The 16,422-nt window shown below is 44.0% G+C and overlaps 1 protein-coding gene across 4 annotated transcripts; it reads left to right on the top strand.

The window, feature by feature from the left end:
- Nucleotides 1-3,630: 3,630 nt before the first annotated feature.
- Nucleotides 3,631-13,253, top strand: LOC119364718 (diacylglycerol lipase-beta-like). 4 transcript variants are annotated; one of them, XM_037630229.1, is made up of 13 exons: nucleotides 3,631-3,958; nucleotides 4,854-4,946; nucleotides 5,353-5,567; nucleotides 5,654-5,754; nucleotides 6,557-6,678; nucleotides 6,753-6,844; nucleotides 7,857-7,962; nucleotides 8,580-8,734; nucleotides 9,979-10,100; nucleotides 10,614-10,759; nucleotides 11,090-11,187; nucleotides 11,310-11,876; nucleotides 12,669-13,253. In XM_037630229.1, the coding sequence occupies exons 1-13, from the start codon at nucleotides 3,692-3,694 to the stop codon at nucleotides 12,754-12,756; spliced, it is 2,172 nt and encodes a 723-aa protein (XP_037486126.1). In that variant the 5' UTR covers nucleotides 3,631-3,691; the 3' UTR covers nucleotides 12,757-13,253. The 4 variants fall into 4 exon arrangements, with proteins under 4 accessions (XP_037486126.1, XP_037486125.1, XP_037486124.1 ...); XM_037630228.1 differs by having other exon boundaries at nucleotides 4,854-4,992; nucleotides 5,348-5,567; nucleotides 9,982-10,100; XM_037630227.1 differs by having other exon boundaries at nucleotides 4,854-4,992; nucleotides 5,348-5,567.
- The last annotated feature ends 3,169 nt before the right edge of the window (nucleotides 13,254-16,422 follow it).

Here is a 16,422-nt window from a genome sequence, read left to right as displayed (position 1 = left end):
AGAAGACACCCCTTATATAGTGGAGAGACAAATCCAACCGTTATCCACTTACTCAGCCCGCGACCTACGGTACTACCGCTCCAGACAAGCGGTACTACCGCAGGGGCTCACGGTACTACCGCGGCAGACCTACGGCAGGAGCTAGTCCAGGCCTGAGCCGCAAAGGCTGAGGGTGGTACTGCCGCAAGGCCGGATTGTACAAGCCTGGGAAGGGTGCGGATGAATAAAAATACATCCGTGCCTACTTCCGCTGAAAATCAAACAGTGCAAAAATCTTACACGGCACTACCGCACATGGCATGCGGTACTACCGCGCAGGGAGCAGATGTAAAAAATTACATCCACCCCTACTTCCGCTCGTGTTGCTGTGATAGACCAGGACTCACGGTACTACCGCGTGCATGGGGCGGTACTACCGCGTAGGGCACGGATGTAAAAAATTACATCCGCCCCTACAGCCGCACGAGCGGCTGAGTCTGGTTCGAGGGCATGGTACTACAGCTCCTTAGGAGTGGTACTACCGTGTGCACCTATGGTACTACTACAAGGGCGTGCGGTACTACCGTGGGGGCCTGCGGTACTACCGCTCCTAAGAGCAGTACTACCGCATGCCTCAGAACAGCAATACTTGGATCCTTCTCTTTGCAAAATATGAAGAAGACGGAGGATGCTCCAAAGCGCAAAGGGAAAGGCGGTGCAAAGGGAGTAAACGTGTACGTGATGATTCCACCCGAACCTTTCCAACGCGGACCCCCTCTTAATAGTACGGCTTTCCTACGACTCAAATCCACTGAAAAGAAATGTAGAAAAACGCCGTCTTCAATAGTCTTCGAGGGGCACCAAACCGTCTTGTGCCTAGTGATGAAGCGTCTGAAATACTCAAGGCACACGATTAGTCCGCAAAAGCATTGTCATCAATCACCAAAACACCTTAGGGATAAATATGCCCTTACACCTCTAGTATAGGGGGAATATTTGAGAATTTATAGTGCGAAGATTAGGGTTAGGAGGTCCCCGAGGGGCCCACAAGCCCTGTGGGCGCGCCCCTATGGCTTGTGGCCTCCCCGTGGGTCTTCCGGCCTCTTCTCCAAGTCTCATGGGTTTCTTCTGGTCCAAGGAAAATCACCGTAAAGTTCTATTCCATTTGGACTCCGTTTGATACTCCTTTTCTGTAAAAGTCAAAAACAAGGAACAAAACAGAAACTGGCACTGGGCTCTAGGTTAATAAGTTAGTCCCAAAAATAATATAAAATATTATATTAATGCATATAAAACATCCAAAACAGATAATATAATAGCTTGGAACAATAAAAAATTATAGATACATTGGAGACGTATCAAGTTTGTTCTCGAAACATACCTCTCTCTTCTGTGCAACACAGATACTTCTTGGTGAAGTTCTCCAAACTTCTCGTTAGCATGTAGCATTCTTCTCGATACGTCAGGGACTATTTCTCTGTGTGTGCACTAGCAAACTGACAATTCAACCCCTTACTATTTCTGACAACAATCTCCAAAACCCAAGGGGCAAGTCATTCCACGAACAACCCCGGCTAAGAGTTGGATATGAGGGGTGCCGATCAGCCTGGACGTGTAGGGCGGGTATGAGGAGCCCATCCGAGTCGTTCTTTTGATTGGTCTGTGACCGGGCCGTCTGCCCGGGCGTATGGGGGGGTTTGAGGCGTCCGACTATAGATGCTCTAAGGGATCGTGACAGGCGGTAGGATGTCGTGGAGGGTAGTTAGAACATCTTCGAGAGCTGCCTTAAAATAGGGCAACAAAAGTGAGTTCAGTGAGTTGTAGGGCATCTGAATTTCACTTCTTCTTTGGCAACTTTATGTAAGACGGAGTTGGGGATTTGGGGGGTGAGAGAGGAAAAGTCGACACATAAGTCACCATTGTTGTCCATTTACAGAATCGTATATGAGATTTTCATCTCATACGATTCCTCCGTCAATTCTTTTGACGAGATCATTTTCCTTGTTCGAGAGTCTCCACCCTTCTTCCACTCCCCTCCGAAGACTAACTAAGACAAATTAAGTCACCTGTCGGGCTGCCCACCTAAACCGAAGGCAGTTATAGATGCCCTAACAAAACTTCATAAGAAGATATCGCGAGAAATAGTTGATGATCGAACTCTATCTCAAAATAAAAATAGTTTTCATGTTCTGATTGAACACTTCTCATTTATGATATGATGGAAGGAGAAGATTGTTCTTTTACCAAACATATGCAGATCAAATCAGGTCTTATAATAAGAAGAAATCTTTCTTGGTATCAATCCTCTTGCCACTTATTCTCGGAGAATCAGAAGGATCTTTTTTGAGTTTCCATTTCTTCATTTGGAAACTTGGATCTTCAATCTTCGATTTAATTTTTCCATTTCGATGTTTCCCTCTTCCTCTATAACTATCCTCTAGGTACAACATTTGCATCAATAGATAACCATTTCCTTTGTATGAATCTATATTAAATTCTAGTTTCTTCCAACAAATGATGTAAAATAGGGCACCACTGCTCCAACAGATGATGTAAACTAGGTATTACAATTAGATACATACTGAAACAAATAATATCAAACTCATCTTAAATGAACCCAAAACAAATAAAACACAAATAGTACAAACATAACATCAAATTCATCAATCCACAACATCGAACTCAACACAATTGTTCATCACACATGCCATGAAACATAGACCCCCTCCCCTGCTGCTACAACAGAGGAGAGGCGCCTAGAAAGGCGATTTCTCTTCCGTCGACCACATCATCGTTGTTCTCTTCTTCGGACGGATTCACGCAGCTTGGTTGGGCCTCATGCATCCTACCAAACACGTAAGTAACATTCTTTTTCCTAATCCACAACGACATGTATTTGAGTGTGTGTTTGCCTAAAAAAAGGGGTTAATTTGATAAATGCCACTCCAAATCTGACGATTCTGAGAAATGCCACTGCAATTTCCAAAATTTGAAAAACGTCATTTCATACCATTTTCAGTGGCATTTTTTGAAGTCTGGAGTGGCATTTTTTAAAGTTTGCAAAAATTACAATGGCATTTTTCAAAGCTTGAAAATTGCAGTAGCATTTTTATGAATTGCCATAATTGAAGTGATATTTATCTAATTAACCCCCCAAAAATTAGTATTTGGGTGTGTGTTGGAGAAAAAGATAACAGAAATCGTTTCTTCAATTGCACGCACGGTGATGGTCCTGCTCACAGATCATAAGCTTGTGATCTCCACCAACTCCAAAAGTCCAGCTATAAAACGGCAGAAAAAGAAATTCCGAAGCAACTGCCAGTCAGCAATCATCGTCAGCTCAGCTCAACCTCGGAGGAAACGTCCCCGGAACGAAGTAGCAATTCAGCAGGCGGAGGCCGACTCTTTCCCCCCGTCTCCCGGTTTCTATTTCCGTCCCCAACCACCCGCGACCCCCGCTTTCCATGGCCGCCGCGGCCGGATGATGTCTAGAAAGCCGCTCCTCCCCTGCCGCGGGCCCGCAGCCACCCCTCCCGCCCAGCTCCTCCTCCCAATCCGCCGCCTCCTCCTCCTCCCCCTCCCCCGCCGCCGCTCCTCCCCGCCGCCGCCGCCGCTCGACCGACGGAGGCCCGCCATGGCCGGCGCTGGCCAGTCCGCGGCCCCCGCGGCGGCGGCGGCGGCCGGCGCCGGGGCCACCTCCTTCCATGTCGGCATGGTGCGGGTCGTCTCGTTCCTCGTCGGCGGCCTCAACTGCGCGGTGCTGCTGCTTGGCCTCTACCTCATCGACGCCGCGCTCCCGCCCGGCTGCGGCTGGGGCCTCGCGCTCGCCGCCATGCCCGCTATGGCCGCGGTCCGGGTGCTCGCCATGCTCGGCGCCGCGCGGGCCCAGCACGCCACTGCGGACGCCATTGCTCGCCGCCACCTCGACGAGGCCGCCGCCTCCGTTGCCGAGGACGCCGTGGCCCGCCACGAGATCAGGGTGAGGCTCAATCAATCAAGCTCCAGTTGCTGGTTTGGTAGATTTGACCTTTCTGGTGGGTGGCCCCGCAAAAGTAGGATCCTTTCTGATAGGTGCATTCCAGGTTGGATTTCGATTGCTTAAAACACAGGCCCTTGGGGTTTCTATGCATCTGTGAGTTTGTTAAGATTCAGGATAGTTTCAGCTGGTGTTGAGTTGCTCCGGTCATTGTTATGAATTACTAGCTTAGTTGTAATTTGTAAGGCGGGTGTGATGCAATTGTGGTGTAATTGATGGAAGATATCAACTGGCAATGCTGCTATGATGGTGTGGCTTTGAATGAGCTTACAGTCTGGTACTCCTCTAGTGATAAAAACTAGACAATAATGAGGTTGCAGTTTGTGGCTTTAGTTGAGCTTACAGTCTGTTAAAAACTTGATTTGATGCACAAGTTTGATAGGACAGGTAATTTTGAAATGCCCTTGATGAATGATAAGATATCATTGACGATTGTGGTACCCAACTTTGTTGTTGAACACAAGTGCACAAGATTGTGTAGATTCATTTGCCCTGTCAATCCGAGCTAACTTATTTTTTCAATTCATCCATGTCCAGCTCTAGTGCTAATTTAGTTCAAGCTCATTGCTGCTGCACGCCACCATATTTGATCGCCAAATGGGATTTCCCTAAGCCCCTCTAATGGGATTGAGCATTCCATGTTTACACTCTGTCGGGGATAATAGGGCGGATATGAAGGGACAAAAAAGAAGGGCTAAAGGAATTAAGAAAATAAGTAAACAGGTTAATGATGGGATATGAACATTTATTAAAATGTGGTTGTTTAACTTGAATTACATCCGAGAAGAGTATATTTTCTACCTATTTATCACATTGCTACTTCCATTTTGCTGAACAGGTGAGGTATAAGCGCTGGTTGTGGTGGACTAGATTTGGTATGGCTGTTGGTGCATTGCAGCTGGTTGGGGCAATATATCTCATGTTTGTCATTGTGAGTGATCTTCCCAACGAAAGAAGACCCACGTCCTGTTTCTTTGGTATGTTTGAGTTGGTTGATATCACTTATCAGTTGTATATTCTAGCTTTGAATCTAGCCCTTTCAAGACTTAAATTGCTGTAAGCTCACTACCAAGAAAACCTTGTTCATATAAAACATTTGTTATATATTTGTTTGGATTTTCTAGATGATTTTTTTAGTTGAACAGTACAAAGGGCATGCTACTTACATTTTGTTGCACTTGGTGTCAATGTGAATATACTGAATTAATACTAGTAAATTATGCATTTTGAGGAGGACTTGTATTTAATTCAGCGTCCACTTGCCTAATGTTTCTTTGCTTCCATATGTCTATCTTGTGCTCCAATAATTAGTTTGCCTTGCATGTAATCTAGCACAGGATGGAGCTGAGCGGGTCTCCAGACGAGCATTAATTGCTTTGTTTCTTATCCTTTCCTGGGTTGTGGTCGTCCTTCAGTGCTTCATGGGTTCTGATGTATTGAGATGGCGGTCATTCTATGCGACACATGATATGGCATGGAAAGCTCATTACAGGGAAGTGTTTGATCATGGAATTCGTGAGGCTTTGTGCTGCCTAGGACGTGCAAAGTATCTGTAAGTCTATATCCAGTCATTTTACACCGTGAGGTTTCAATATTAATACATCTGTTTACTCTAGTTCCTCTTATGTGCTGATTTAGAGCCGTATTGGAAGAAGACGAGGTATATTCTGTGGCAAGACTTCTGGGTGAATTGGTTGCATATCGTGCTTCTGGGACTGGCCATTTGGAACTGTTAGCAGGTTGGCTCTCCATCTCGGTAATTTCATATCGAATATATGTTCAGTGGCCTATTAGGATTTTCTAATCATTTACACTTCCGCCTAACCTGCATGAATACACTGAAAGTTTGATATCTACCTGCCCAAAGATGTGCATAGCCATATCAGCACTTCATCCAATAAAGAATATATAAGTTCTACTACCATAATCCAACATATAATCCACATTTTAGTAATCACCTGTTTGCAGTATGCACTTTAAGTGTGTGCAATCTGTCCAGTGTCCACTTCCACCTAAAAAACACGACTTCTATATAAAACCAATAACTTGAATATTTTTATTTCCTATCCCTTGTCCCAGAAAACTGGAGGAGAAAATGTTCTTATAAGTAATCGAGCTTTGCTGGCATATATAGGACTATAACTTTGTATTTCAGATGATGGTGACTTTGTTGCACAAATTTAGAATACACAAACGATAATATTGTAATTGCATATATTTGAAGTTGGCTGCAATTTGTTTTCTACACAGAGCACAGGTGGGCCTGGTGCCATTTACTTGATAGAAAATGTAAAACCCGTAACATTTCAGAAAGAATATCAGAAGAAAATGATGCTCAGACTGTAGCTCCATGGTCACCCTTTTCTCCTGTCAACTAATTCAAGTAGTTGCCTTCTTACACTGGTTAGGCTAGGCAGCTCCCTTGCTATTATCCATAGATGGGTAAGTCCAAAAGGACATGGATTTACCCCTAGTATTATATTATGTGCTCCATTCGTATTAACAGCATAATAAAGATCTCTTCTATGGTATGTATTATAGGGCTTGCTCTATTGCAGAAGCATGGGAATTTGCCTGATTTGCAAACTGACCTTGTGGAGGCACCTCATATGCTTATGCGAGAAGCTGCTGTTCTCCATCCTTTTGCTGAAGCATGTTACACGGTTGGACACTATCTAACTGGGACATATTTCCTATGCATGCCTGCTTTGTATGACATGGAAAGGTATAATTGCAGGGGCCACTTCTTGATGTCGGAAGAAACCCCATTTTGTTTCCATGCGCATGGGTTTATCGACAAGGCGTTTTAACTCCATGGGCGCGCCTAAGGTATTTACCATGCCTTTTCTCAGTTGTCTGTTGATTCTCAAACTTCCCTCGTTTTCTGTTATTACTTTGTGATCTTATTTTCGGCAACTTCATCTGGAAAAGCCCGAAAGAGGAAAATAAATGACACCCCAATTGGATGATAGAACTGAGCTATGAAATTGGGAACTGGAATTGTGTCTTTCAAATATCAGATGTTTGAATGCTGTTGGAATTTGGAATTGCAACATAACTGGGTGAGGTGAGGTCCCTCTGGATCTTGCAGAATCAGGTTTGAGGCACTCAAACCTCGAAGGCCACGACCACCATGGGTTCCCTGCTGATTGGGCATCCTTGTCCACCGCTGCCGCTGGCACGTGACCGTCGTTGTCCTTTTTTGCCCACCCCTGCTGTCGACTGTGCTGCCACTGTGGGGTCGTTGCCCATCGTCGCTGCCGGTGACTAGGTGTCGCCTCCCCTAATCTCTGGCGAATGTGCTCCATGCTAGACAGCGCGGCCACGCCGTGATATCCCTGGTGCACCACATCTCGTTGAGCAGGCAGTGTGGTTGTCCGTGTTTGGCAGGCCAAGGACGTCAGCACGTGTGTGACCCAGTTAGCATCCAAGACTTAGCCGCCTGTGTGATTCCATTCCATTTCTTTGGCAGCCAAACATGATTTGGATTTGGACGGTACTCCATTTCTGTACTCTTGTTTCCATAGCTGATTAAACAGAAAATTTGATTTGTCAACCCATTTGATATCTTCATGAGATTGCATTGGACCTCCATTTCTCCAAACCCAGTTCAGTTCTGACATCCAAACAGATAGTTAGTGAATTAAGCTAAATTGTACTGTTCTCTTTGTCCTCATTGGTCTGAAGTAGGAAATTTCTTGTTATACACTGGCGTTCTCATTCTAAATCAATGTTGTATGCACATCTTCATGATTTGTTGATCTGTGTATTTCCCTAAAAGCAGAAAGTTTATGCTGTTCTTTACTTACATAACAGTTACTACATACCAATCTCTGTTCAGGCGTCCTGCACTTGATGGTGATAACTGGTGGCGAGGGCATGCTGTAGCTTTCCTTAGATTTGTTAATATAGCACCTACAGCACTTGTTCGAGGCCGTGTTCGTCAGGTAATGCCATATTGATGTCGAATAAAAGTGGGATTGCATAATTATTTTAACCATTTACAAATAGCACTGATAACATAATCTATGTTTCTCTGCTGACACCTCTTCTCATTTTGCGCTCATTTACATTTAGCTGACCCTTGGTGGCCAGTTTCTGTATTCTGCTTATACTTGGTGGTTGTTTTTTGTGAATTTTCGGGGATTAATTCATCCATTCATCCTTTTAGAGCATACTAATAGTCTAATATGCATCATCTAACTACCCTGAGTAGCTGAGAACTTGAAATTGGTGTGAATGATCCATTGTGTTTGCCATTATGTGCTGAACTTTTCATAAGACTGATTCACTTCAAGCAAGGCGTCATGACACAGTTAAAAATGTGGCAGAGAAAATAACGCGAAATCTTTTAAGAGTATCTGATGATCACCTTTAGGGTTGGAGTATCACCAAAGAACTAGCTATGGACAGGGGTGCGTGGAAGCTTACTATCCATGTGCCAGAACCATGAGTTGGTCGCGAGATCTTACGGGTTTCACCTCTAGCCTACCCCAACTTGTTTGGGACTAAAGGCTTTGTTGTTGTTGTTGATGATGATGATCACCTTTATTCAACGATGCAGAGCAAGCGTGAAGCCGCTTACTTTGTTGTGGTCCTCCATGACAAAAAAACTGTTCTTATTGGGGTGCGTGGGACAGAAACACCAGAGGATCTCATAACCGATGGACTATGCAGAGAATGTGCTTTCACTATGGAAGATTTGGATGGACTAGTAAAGTACGTTCGTCTTAATAGTCACCTATTTTGTTCTTACCTTATCCATTTCTAGTTATATTGTTCAAAATAGCTTGTTTACATTGTGACCACCTGCTCTGAGAGAACACATGTGAAAGGTCTCTTTTGCCATTTGGTTCAAAGACATGCCCCAGTGTATTGCTCCTTTGCTCTATACATGGTGCTGCTAGACCTGTTTTTTTTTAATATATATTTTGCACCGTGCACCAATTTTAGCCATGTTGAATAAATCCACATTATATGATGTTTGAACTTGTTAGGTTGTGGCGTCCTTGAATTTGTAAGGTTGAACTCTGATAGCCTTACATAATGGAGGAGTATTTGAATAAATAATGATGAACCAGATGGGTTAAAACAATGGCTAATCTTGGTGCACAATTGCAAAATGAATGAAAGAATGAAGGACCCGATCAGACCATGTACAGAGCAAAGGAAAATAAGTTGGACCATATCCTGAACCAGAGGGCAACATAGACTTGTCACGTGCGTTCCCTCCTATTAGCTCAAGAAATAATGTTTGAGTGATTCCTGTGTGCTCTGGTAAATAACCCGGATTTTGCAATGGTACTGAGCAGTTGACACAAAATAAGTGTCCCATAGCCAATTTTCCCTTAATGTGTAGGCTGTGGCTAGTGTTTGTAACCTCAGCTTTGGAGATTGCTTGCCATAGCACATAGGGCTAGTATCTAAATTTTTATAAACGTAAAATTTGATCCAAGAATTTTAGTTTTATTGATTTTGATTGTTGAACTCCCTTTTCGTTCTATACAAATTTCTTGATTTTTTTTAATTTCACATACTTTTCCATCATTACCAGCTTCCCAACTATTGCATAGCTGGTTGTTTGCACAGTTAAACAAAATGGATATTGTAGTGCTTTAGATTAATATATTATTAGGGTTTGTGATAAAATACAGTTACTATAGCAGTGAAAATTTGGTGAGAAGGCTCATGTAGCGCTTTGAACATCGTCATTGCCGTAGTCCATAATGCTGCTTGTAAGCTCGTGGTATGGTAAGGTAAATCAGATGATTGGACTTAGTGACTTAGTGTGGAATTATATTTCAGTAGAAAAACTGATACAACGAATAAGTTGAATAAGTACTGAGTTGAGGAGCCAACCTAGAGGTTTGAGACCATCTAAGTGGACTATTCTATTTTTGGGGGTGATATCCCGTATCCACAACCCCTTTTGTTTTACACACATTGCTAATTTTTATCTTCAGTAGTGAACTATTACCTGTAACTACGAGGGAGAAAGTTATTTCTACATTCCCGCACTATGGACATGGTGGAATTGTAGAGGCTGCTCGGGAGCTTTTCATGCAACTCAACGACTGCACAGGAGGTTTGATTTTTCAAATAAAATGTTTATAACTTAGTTTAGTTCAGCAATTCAAGTTCCAGTATCTGAAATGGCTTAATCATGCTTGTGTCTGCTTTCTGTAAATACCTTGTAATCTTGTATACTGCATGTTTCATTATATTTCACTGTATTAACTATACTATACTTAAACATGCTGGGTACAGTGCTGGTACAAAAAAGTATGCTACTCTCTCCGATCCATTTTACTTGTCGCAGATTTAGTACAACTTTAAAGTTGTACTATTTTTTGATCGGAGGGAGTACTATTTTTGGAACCATGCCATCCAACTGTTATAGGCTAATAGTACTAATTTTAATCTTCTTCTGTATCATTATTTGATTTGGTTTGCAACATAACTATACTGCTCATTACATTTGATTTCGTTTTTACTAAACTATCACCTGGAATTGGAAGACTAGATGCAATATGTGTATTTATTGACCATTTTACGTGAAAGAATATCTGTGGTGATTAATCTGTTCTCTCTCTCTTAGATAATGGCAACTCAGAAAACACGTCCTCCAAAAAATTTGGATTTCTGTCTACGCTAGTCCAGGAGGGCAGTGAGTGTCATGGATATAAAATTCGTGTCGTTGGACATTCTTTAGGAGGCGCTGTTGCTACAGTCCTAGGAATGATGGTAAAACATGTTGAACCGTCACTATTATTTGCGTACACATTTTTTGTTAATTATATTCCTTTTCCACTGTCATTCTTATCTTAACTTCCTGGGAACTGAACTGTAGCCCAATAGTGACCATGCAGTTGTGTCACTCCACCCACCAGGGTACTCCTGTTAGGCGAATTATGCTCCTGGTTACTTAATGACGAAACTTTATATGCATGATAAATCTTTCATCAACACATATGATTTCACTTGCTGTTTTCTACCTCTGTTCATGATCTGTTTTATATCCTACCTGTAGATGCTGATTAGTGTCTCTTCAAAGCTTAACTTGTTCTTGAACAGCTTTTTGGCAGATACCCAGATGTGCATGTGTATGCTTATGGCCCACTTCCTTGTGTGGATTTGATAATAGCTGAAGCCTGTTCACAGTTTGTTACCACGTAAGAGTAAACTGGAAGCTGTTTTATAGCCTGATTTAGCCATGGAACTTCCATCCTTGATGTGATGTCCTCTTAACAAGGTTTATTAGCATCTTTCACTGATTATTTCCTCTTCCTTACAGCATTGTAAACAACGACGAATTTTCTTCTCGCCTTTCAATCAACTCAATCCTCAGACTACGATCTGCTGCAATAAGTACTCTTTCAGATAACTCCCCAGATGATACAGCAATGATACAAAAACTTGCTCGCAGAATTTTGAATGCAAACAAGTATCATGAAAGGCGGTCTCCACACCAGGATGCATTATGCAATACTGAGCCAGACCTTCAAGATTTGCAAAATGGCTTGGGTGCCTACAATGGACCCAGTTCATCCATAGATGAGCCCAGAAGCTATCGAAGCCTACAAATTGATCAGGATGTCCGGAGGATTCCACTTGATGGGCATGATTCCGGTTTGGAAGAGGCTCAGACATCTTCTGGGGAAATACTAGTCGAGTCTCGAGAGATGTTTCTTGCAGGCTTAATTATTCATGTTGTGCGGAACAGAAGAAGCCTCTTTCCTCTTTGGAAATGCTGGAACCCTCAGGAAGCTGAACAACCATATAAAGCTGTTTTTGCGAAAAGAGAGAACTTCAGGGATATTGCTGTTACTCCTTCTATGTTCATGGATCACTTACCATGGAGGTAAAACTGAAATTGTTTTTAACCAACTACAGCTAAGACTTTACACTGCAGACAGTTTAGTAAAGCCATTAACTTCTTACAGTCATACCTGATATAGTAGCAAATGCTTTGTAACTAGTAATTGGAGCGTTACTCCTTTCTCGGGGAGGATATAGCATACACAGACCATTATCCATAGAAAAACATAACTTTCAAAGAAAAGGGCATAAAATCATAGTCAGGTCCCATTACTCTTTTATGTCAAATATGCATCTGAATCGGACATGCATGTTTGTTAGACTCTTGTCTCGGGCAAATAACACTGACACCTTGGTCCTTCTATTGTACCAACTTGCCAGTATCACATTGAATTGCACTAGCATGTGATGTTGGTTGGCCCAAATTGTAGCACTACTGGGCTAACCTTTTCTGATGAGAAGCAAGCGCAAAAGATTAAGGGTGGTGCTATGCGTGCATAGGCTGTGTCTGGGGTGGGTCTTAGAGTGAATTTTTGATGGAGGGTATTATATCCTGTCTCATGTCAAATATGCTGGGTCTGAGTACCAGATACATGTGTTTCAAAGCTCATCTCATTGGATTGTTTTTCCACGAGGCAAAAGGTGGCCTTGGAGTTTGTTAGGACTAGAAGCAGCATGTTTAACAGCTGTCGACAATTGAAGTGTGTAGCTTTGCTTATACCATACTTCACCCTTTTCCTTTAGCTGCATTTAAAGGCTGCAAACTCAGTTGCTATGCATCTGCACTGATTCATTCGCCTAAAGTTACGCTAACATCTCATGCTTTTCAAACCAGGTGTCGGTTTGCTATGCAGAGAACTCTGGAAGCCCAACCGTCACAGCGTTTAGCTAATTCTGATTCACCTGTACAACATTTGGTCTGACCAGGGCAAAATTTGCCATCCATGCTTTAAGAGTACGAAAGGAACAAGCAATCCTATCCCGCAAGCATTGTTTTTGTAACCTGCAGCTATATCTCTGCATACAAGAGATATGTGTGGTGATGGTTCTGCTCTAACATTCTGCTGAGCTTATTGACACTGCCAGACTGCCTTGGCATGGGCATGCACCAACCGGTGATATATCTGGCTGAAAGGAAATCTGATGAGTTCGTACACAGCAATACTTCAATCAACAATATATTTTACTTATTTACTTGCCTGGCAGTATCCTTCATTGATCGATGGCGCGGCGGCCATATACCCTTGCTAGTACCTGATTGTTCTCATTCATTATTGTGCAGCAGTGGCTGCTTGTTCATATCCATTTTTTTTTTCAATTCATGCCAACATGTACATATTTACACAGCAGAGATAGTTAGATTTACCGACTAACAAGTGACAATAAAAATATGATTGTTTAACCTAGAGACTACTAAACATTTTGATAGTGTCCCCGAGCAATTTTTTTGTCAGTCTGCAGTTACTTGTACTGAGATGCTAGTCTCTTTCTCTGCCCAGATAATGTGTTGTGTATTTCTTGTCGACGAGTAATATTCCATGGCCAAAGGAGGTAAGATGTTATTTCTAGTGCTCGCTTTTTCTTGCATTACACATGTTATCGTGAGTATACTTTTCTGTCTGCAAGTAACCGAAAAATACGGCCTATTTTTATATTTGGATGAAGGATCACAAATCTTGTATGTTGATTGTCCTTTAGTTGCCTGGATGCCATCTGAAGTATCGTGAGTACTTACCGCTGATGTTGTCCCCATTAATTAACCTTGTTTTACCCGTGTACTTTAAACATCAAACTGTGACTTGCAGACTTGATCACGTTGTTGATCTGTACAATCGTACGTACTTCCCTCTTTAAATGAACACAGACCCACGATCGATGACATGCACACTCAGACCGTCACAGTGCTTGTTAGTTAGTTGAGCAATGGAATCGAGGGACAAGGGTGGCCCGGCCATGACCTGTCTCGCCGTTGCCCTGGTGGAACTGGAACATGGAACGTGCGGTAGCAGCAGCCTCGTGAATGCGCCGTGCCAAATGACAGCGCACGCACGCACGGCCTAGAGCAAGTTGCTGCAGCAAGGGAACCATCGGAATGACCACCCTAGTTCGGCATTGAACCATCGAACCATCTGACTGCCTGTGCAGTACAGTGCGCGTTCACCCCCCACCATGTGCTGGTTTTATGCTCGGCGATCCGCACATATGGCTTCTTGGGATACGAGCCGTACTCGCGATACGCTTTGGGGTAGGACTGGACTGACGGTGTGGTCAGTCGCTGAGGTTTAACTGGTTCGGCTCGCATGCACCGCTGGCCGGGCAATCAGTGGCCGGAGGACGATACGGGGGCGCCGAGCATGCATTAGCAAATCCAATCTTCACGCAAGCCACGGCCGCCCATCATTCGGAAGAAAAGGTGACGACCGGCTGCTGCTAATCATTCAGAGGATGGAACAATCTTGGATTCTTGGCGCCGCACGCACAGTGCGGGCCTGCAGCTCTCCTCAAATTAACACCTCCAAAGTTGGGGGAAGCTAGCGGGTAGCGGCACCGAACGAGACACGAATGAGTGAGTGCCGCCTGATTCTGATTCGGCCATCGGCCTCCGTGCGTGCGTTGGCTGATGGGCATGGCTAATCCGGTGATTAATCAGGCACCGAATCCGGACCAGCACCAGCACCAGCCAACGCGTCGCGCGCATGCTATGCGTGGTAGCTCAGGCAGGCAGGGCAGCGACCGATGGGGGCGGCACCGGCACGCTTGGGACGTGGGAGGCAGTTGCAACCGCAACTGCTTCGCCCGAACCGGACCAGCATTGCACGTCGCCTCTTGCACGGCCAGTTCAGCTTGCCTCTCTCGCTTTTGCTTTGTCCCAGCTCAACGCCTAGTGCCTACGCCGCTGCTGTGACCTGCAGTAATAAGCTCTTGGAAGAGTGGTACACGGGAGATCTGCACAAGTGATAAGTACTGCCTACGTCCAAAATTAACCGTCGCGTGCGTGAAACGAGTGTATCTAGTAGACACACGAGAGGTTGTAGTAGGGAAATTAGCAGCCATTGTTCGTTGGCCCCAGCTTTGAGCGATGCCGGCTCCGTTCCCTTCACGAAATTCTGCAGGTGGTACGGAGACCTTCACACATCAAGGGTCGACTTCAACGCGCGGCCATCCGATTCACGAGATTTCCATGAGCTGTGAGCATCCGTTCCCTGTAGACCTGCAGGTTTGCTGCATGCATGATCCATGATCCCCAGTAGAGGAAAGGAAAAAGGTTTCTTTTCTTTTACTAATAATAAGCGAGTTGGGATCACAACCAACCTGGAGTGGCCCCTGTGGTTTAGCTATCAACAGTCAGTCTTTTCTCATGCATGGCGATGGCGGCTTGCATCCTCAAAGCCAGGTCGCTTTCCCTCTTCTCTTTTCCTTTCTCATGCATGGCGGCTGGCCTGGCCGCACTCAAGCTCAACTTGCTGCAGCAGCGAGAGCTGACAGCGCCTCTTGCCTCTCCCTTTACTTTTGCTGTGTCTTATCAGTTTTCACGGGCTCCCGGCCGCATGGGCCTGGTCGGACAACAGCCAGGTTAATAGCGACCGATGCCTAATTGTTATATTAGGATGAGATAGATGATTGGTCCATGATCACATACCTTGCAACCATGTCCTTAATTTGTACTCCCTCCGTCCGAAAATACTTGTCATCAAAATGAATAAAAAGAGATGTATCTAGAACTAAAATACATCTAGATACATCCCCTTTTATCCATTTTGATGACAAGTATTTTCGGACGGAGGGAGTACGTAGTAGTTGCTACTAATAGGTCCTCTCACTAAATATGTTCTACTAGCTAGCTACTAGGTAGTACTAGATGAGAATTTATCAGCCCTCTTTTCTCGTTGATAATACGAGGCCATACAGATGCAGAGGCTAGCACAAAACCACTACGACCATGCATGGAACATAGTATTAGTACCACGCTATATTTCTATGAATTCTATAATAACAACATCATTTCCCGTAGGAACGGGACCAAAAAAAGTTCCGGAAACATATATAGAACGGTCAACATGATTGAGAGAAAGTGTCCCGATAGTTCGGTCTCTCTTTCGCCGTTGTAAACGCGTTGGAACATTATGGGCCATTGAAAAGTTGAGCAAATCTTTGTAGTGACTTGTCTCTCGGGGTTGAGGGATCTCTAAACGCATCCGCTGAGTGGAGGGATAAAGTTGTGACCAACAATTGGTGCATCAACTATCAGTCACCTCACACAATATGCCCACTCCACTCTCTAGACAAGCGCTTGTAATAGGCAGAGAAGGGTGCAAAGATGATGTCAGGCGAAACTTACGCAAGTCCCCACAATCCAGGGTAACATAGATTATCTTCTCTTCTCGCCAATCTAGCGATCAAAGTTGGTTCTTGTTGCACTTGCAGTTTTATTTACACCTATAGTTTAGTCAGTCACGCATGCACTCATGGGTATAGGCACAGTGGCGGAGCTTCTTGGGGGCCAACCTGGGCCATGGCCCCCAGCTCACAAGAAAACATCTATATATTTCTTTGTATTAGGCATGTTTTCAACTAAAAATCAGCTAAAA

The sequence above is a fragment of the Triticum dicoccoides genome, chromosome 2B, assembly GCF_002162155.2.
Source record: "Triticum dicoccoides isolate Atlit2015 ecotype Zavitan chromosome 2B, WEW_v2.0, whole genome shotgun sequence".
Lineage (NCBI taxonomy): Eukaryota > Viridiplantae > Streptophyta > Magnoliopsida > Poales > Poaceae > Triticum > Triticum dicoccoides.
This window is presented reverse-complemented; position numbering and strand designations above follow the sequence as displayed.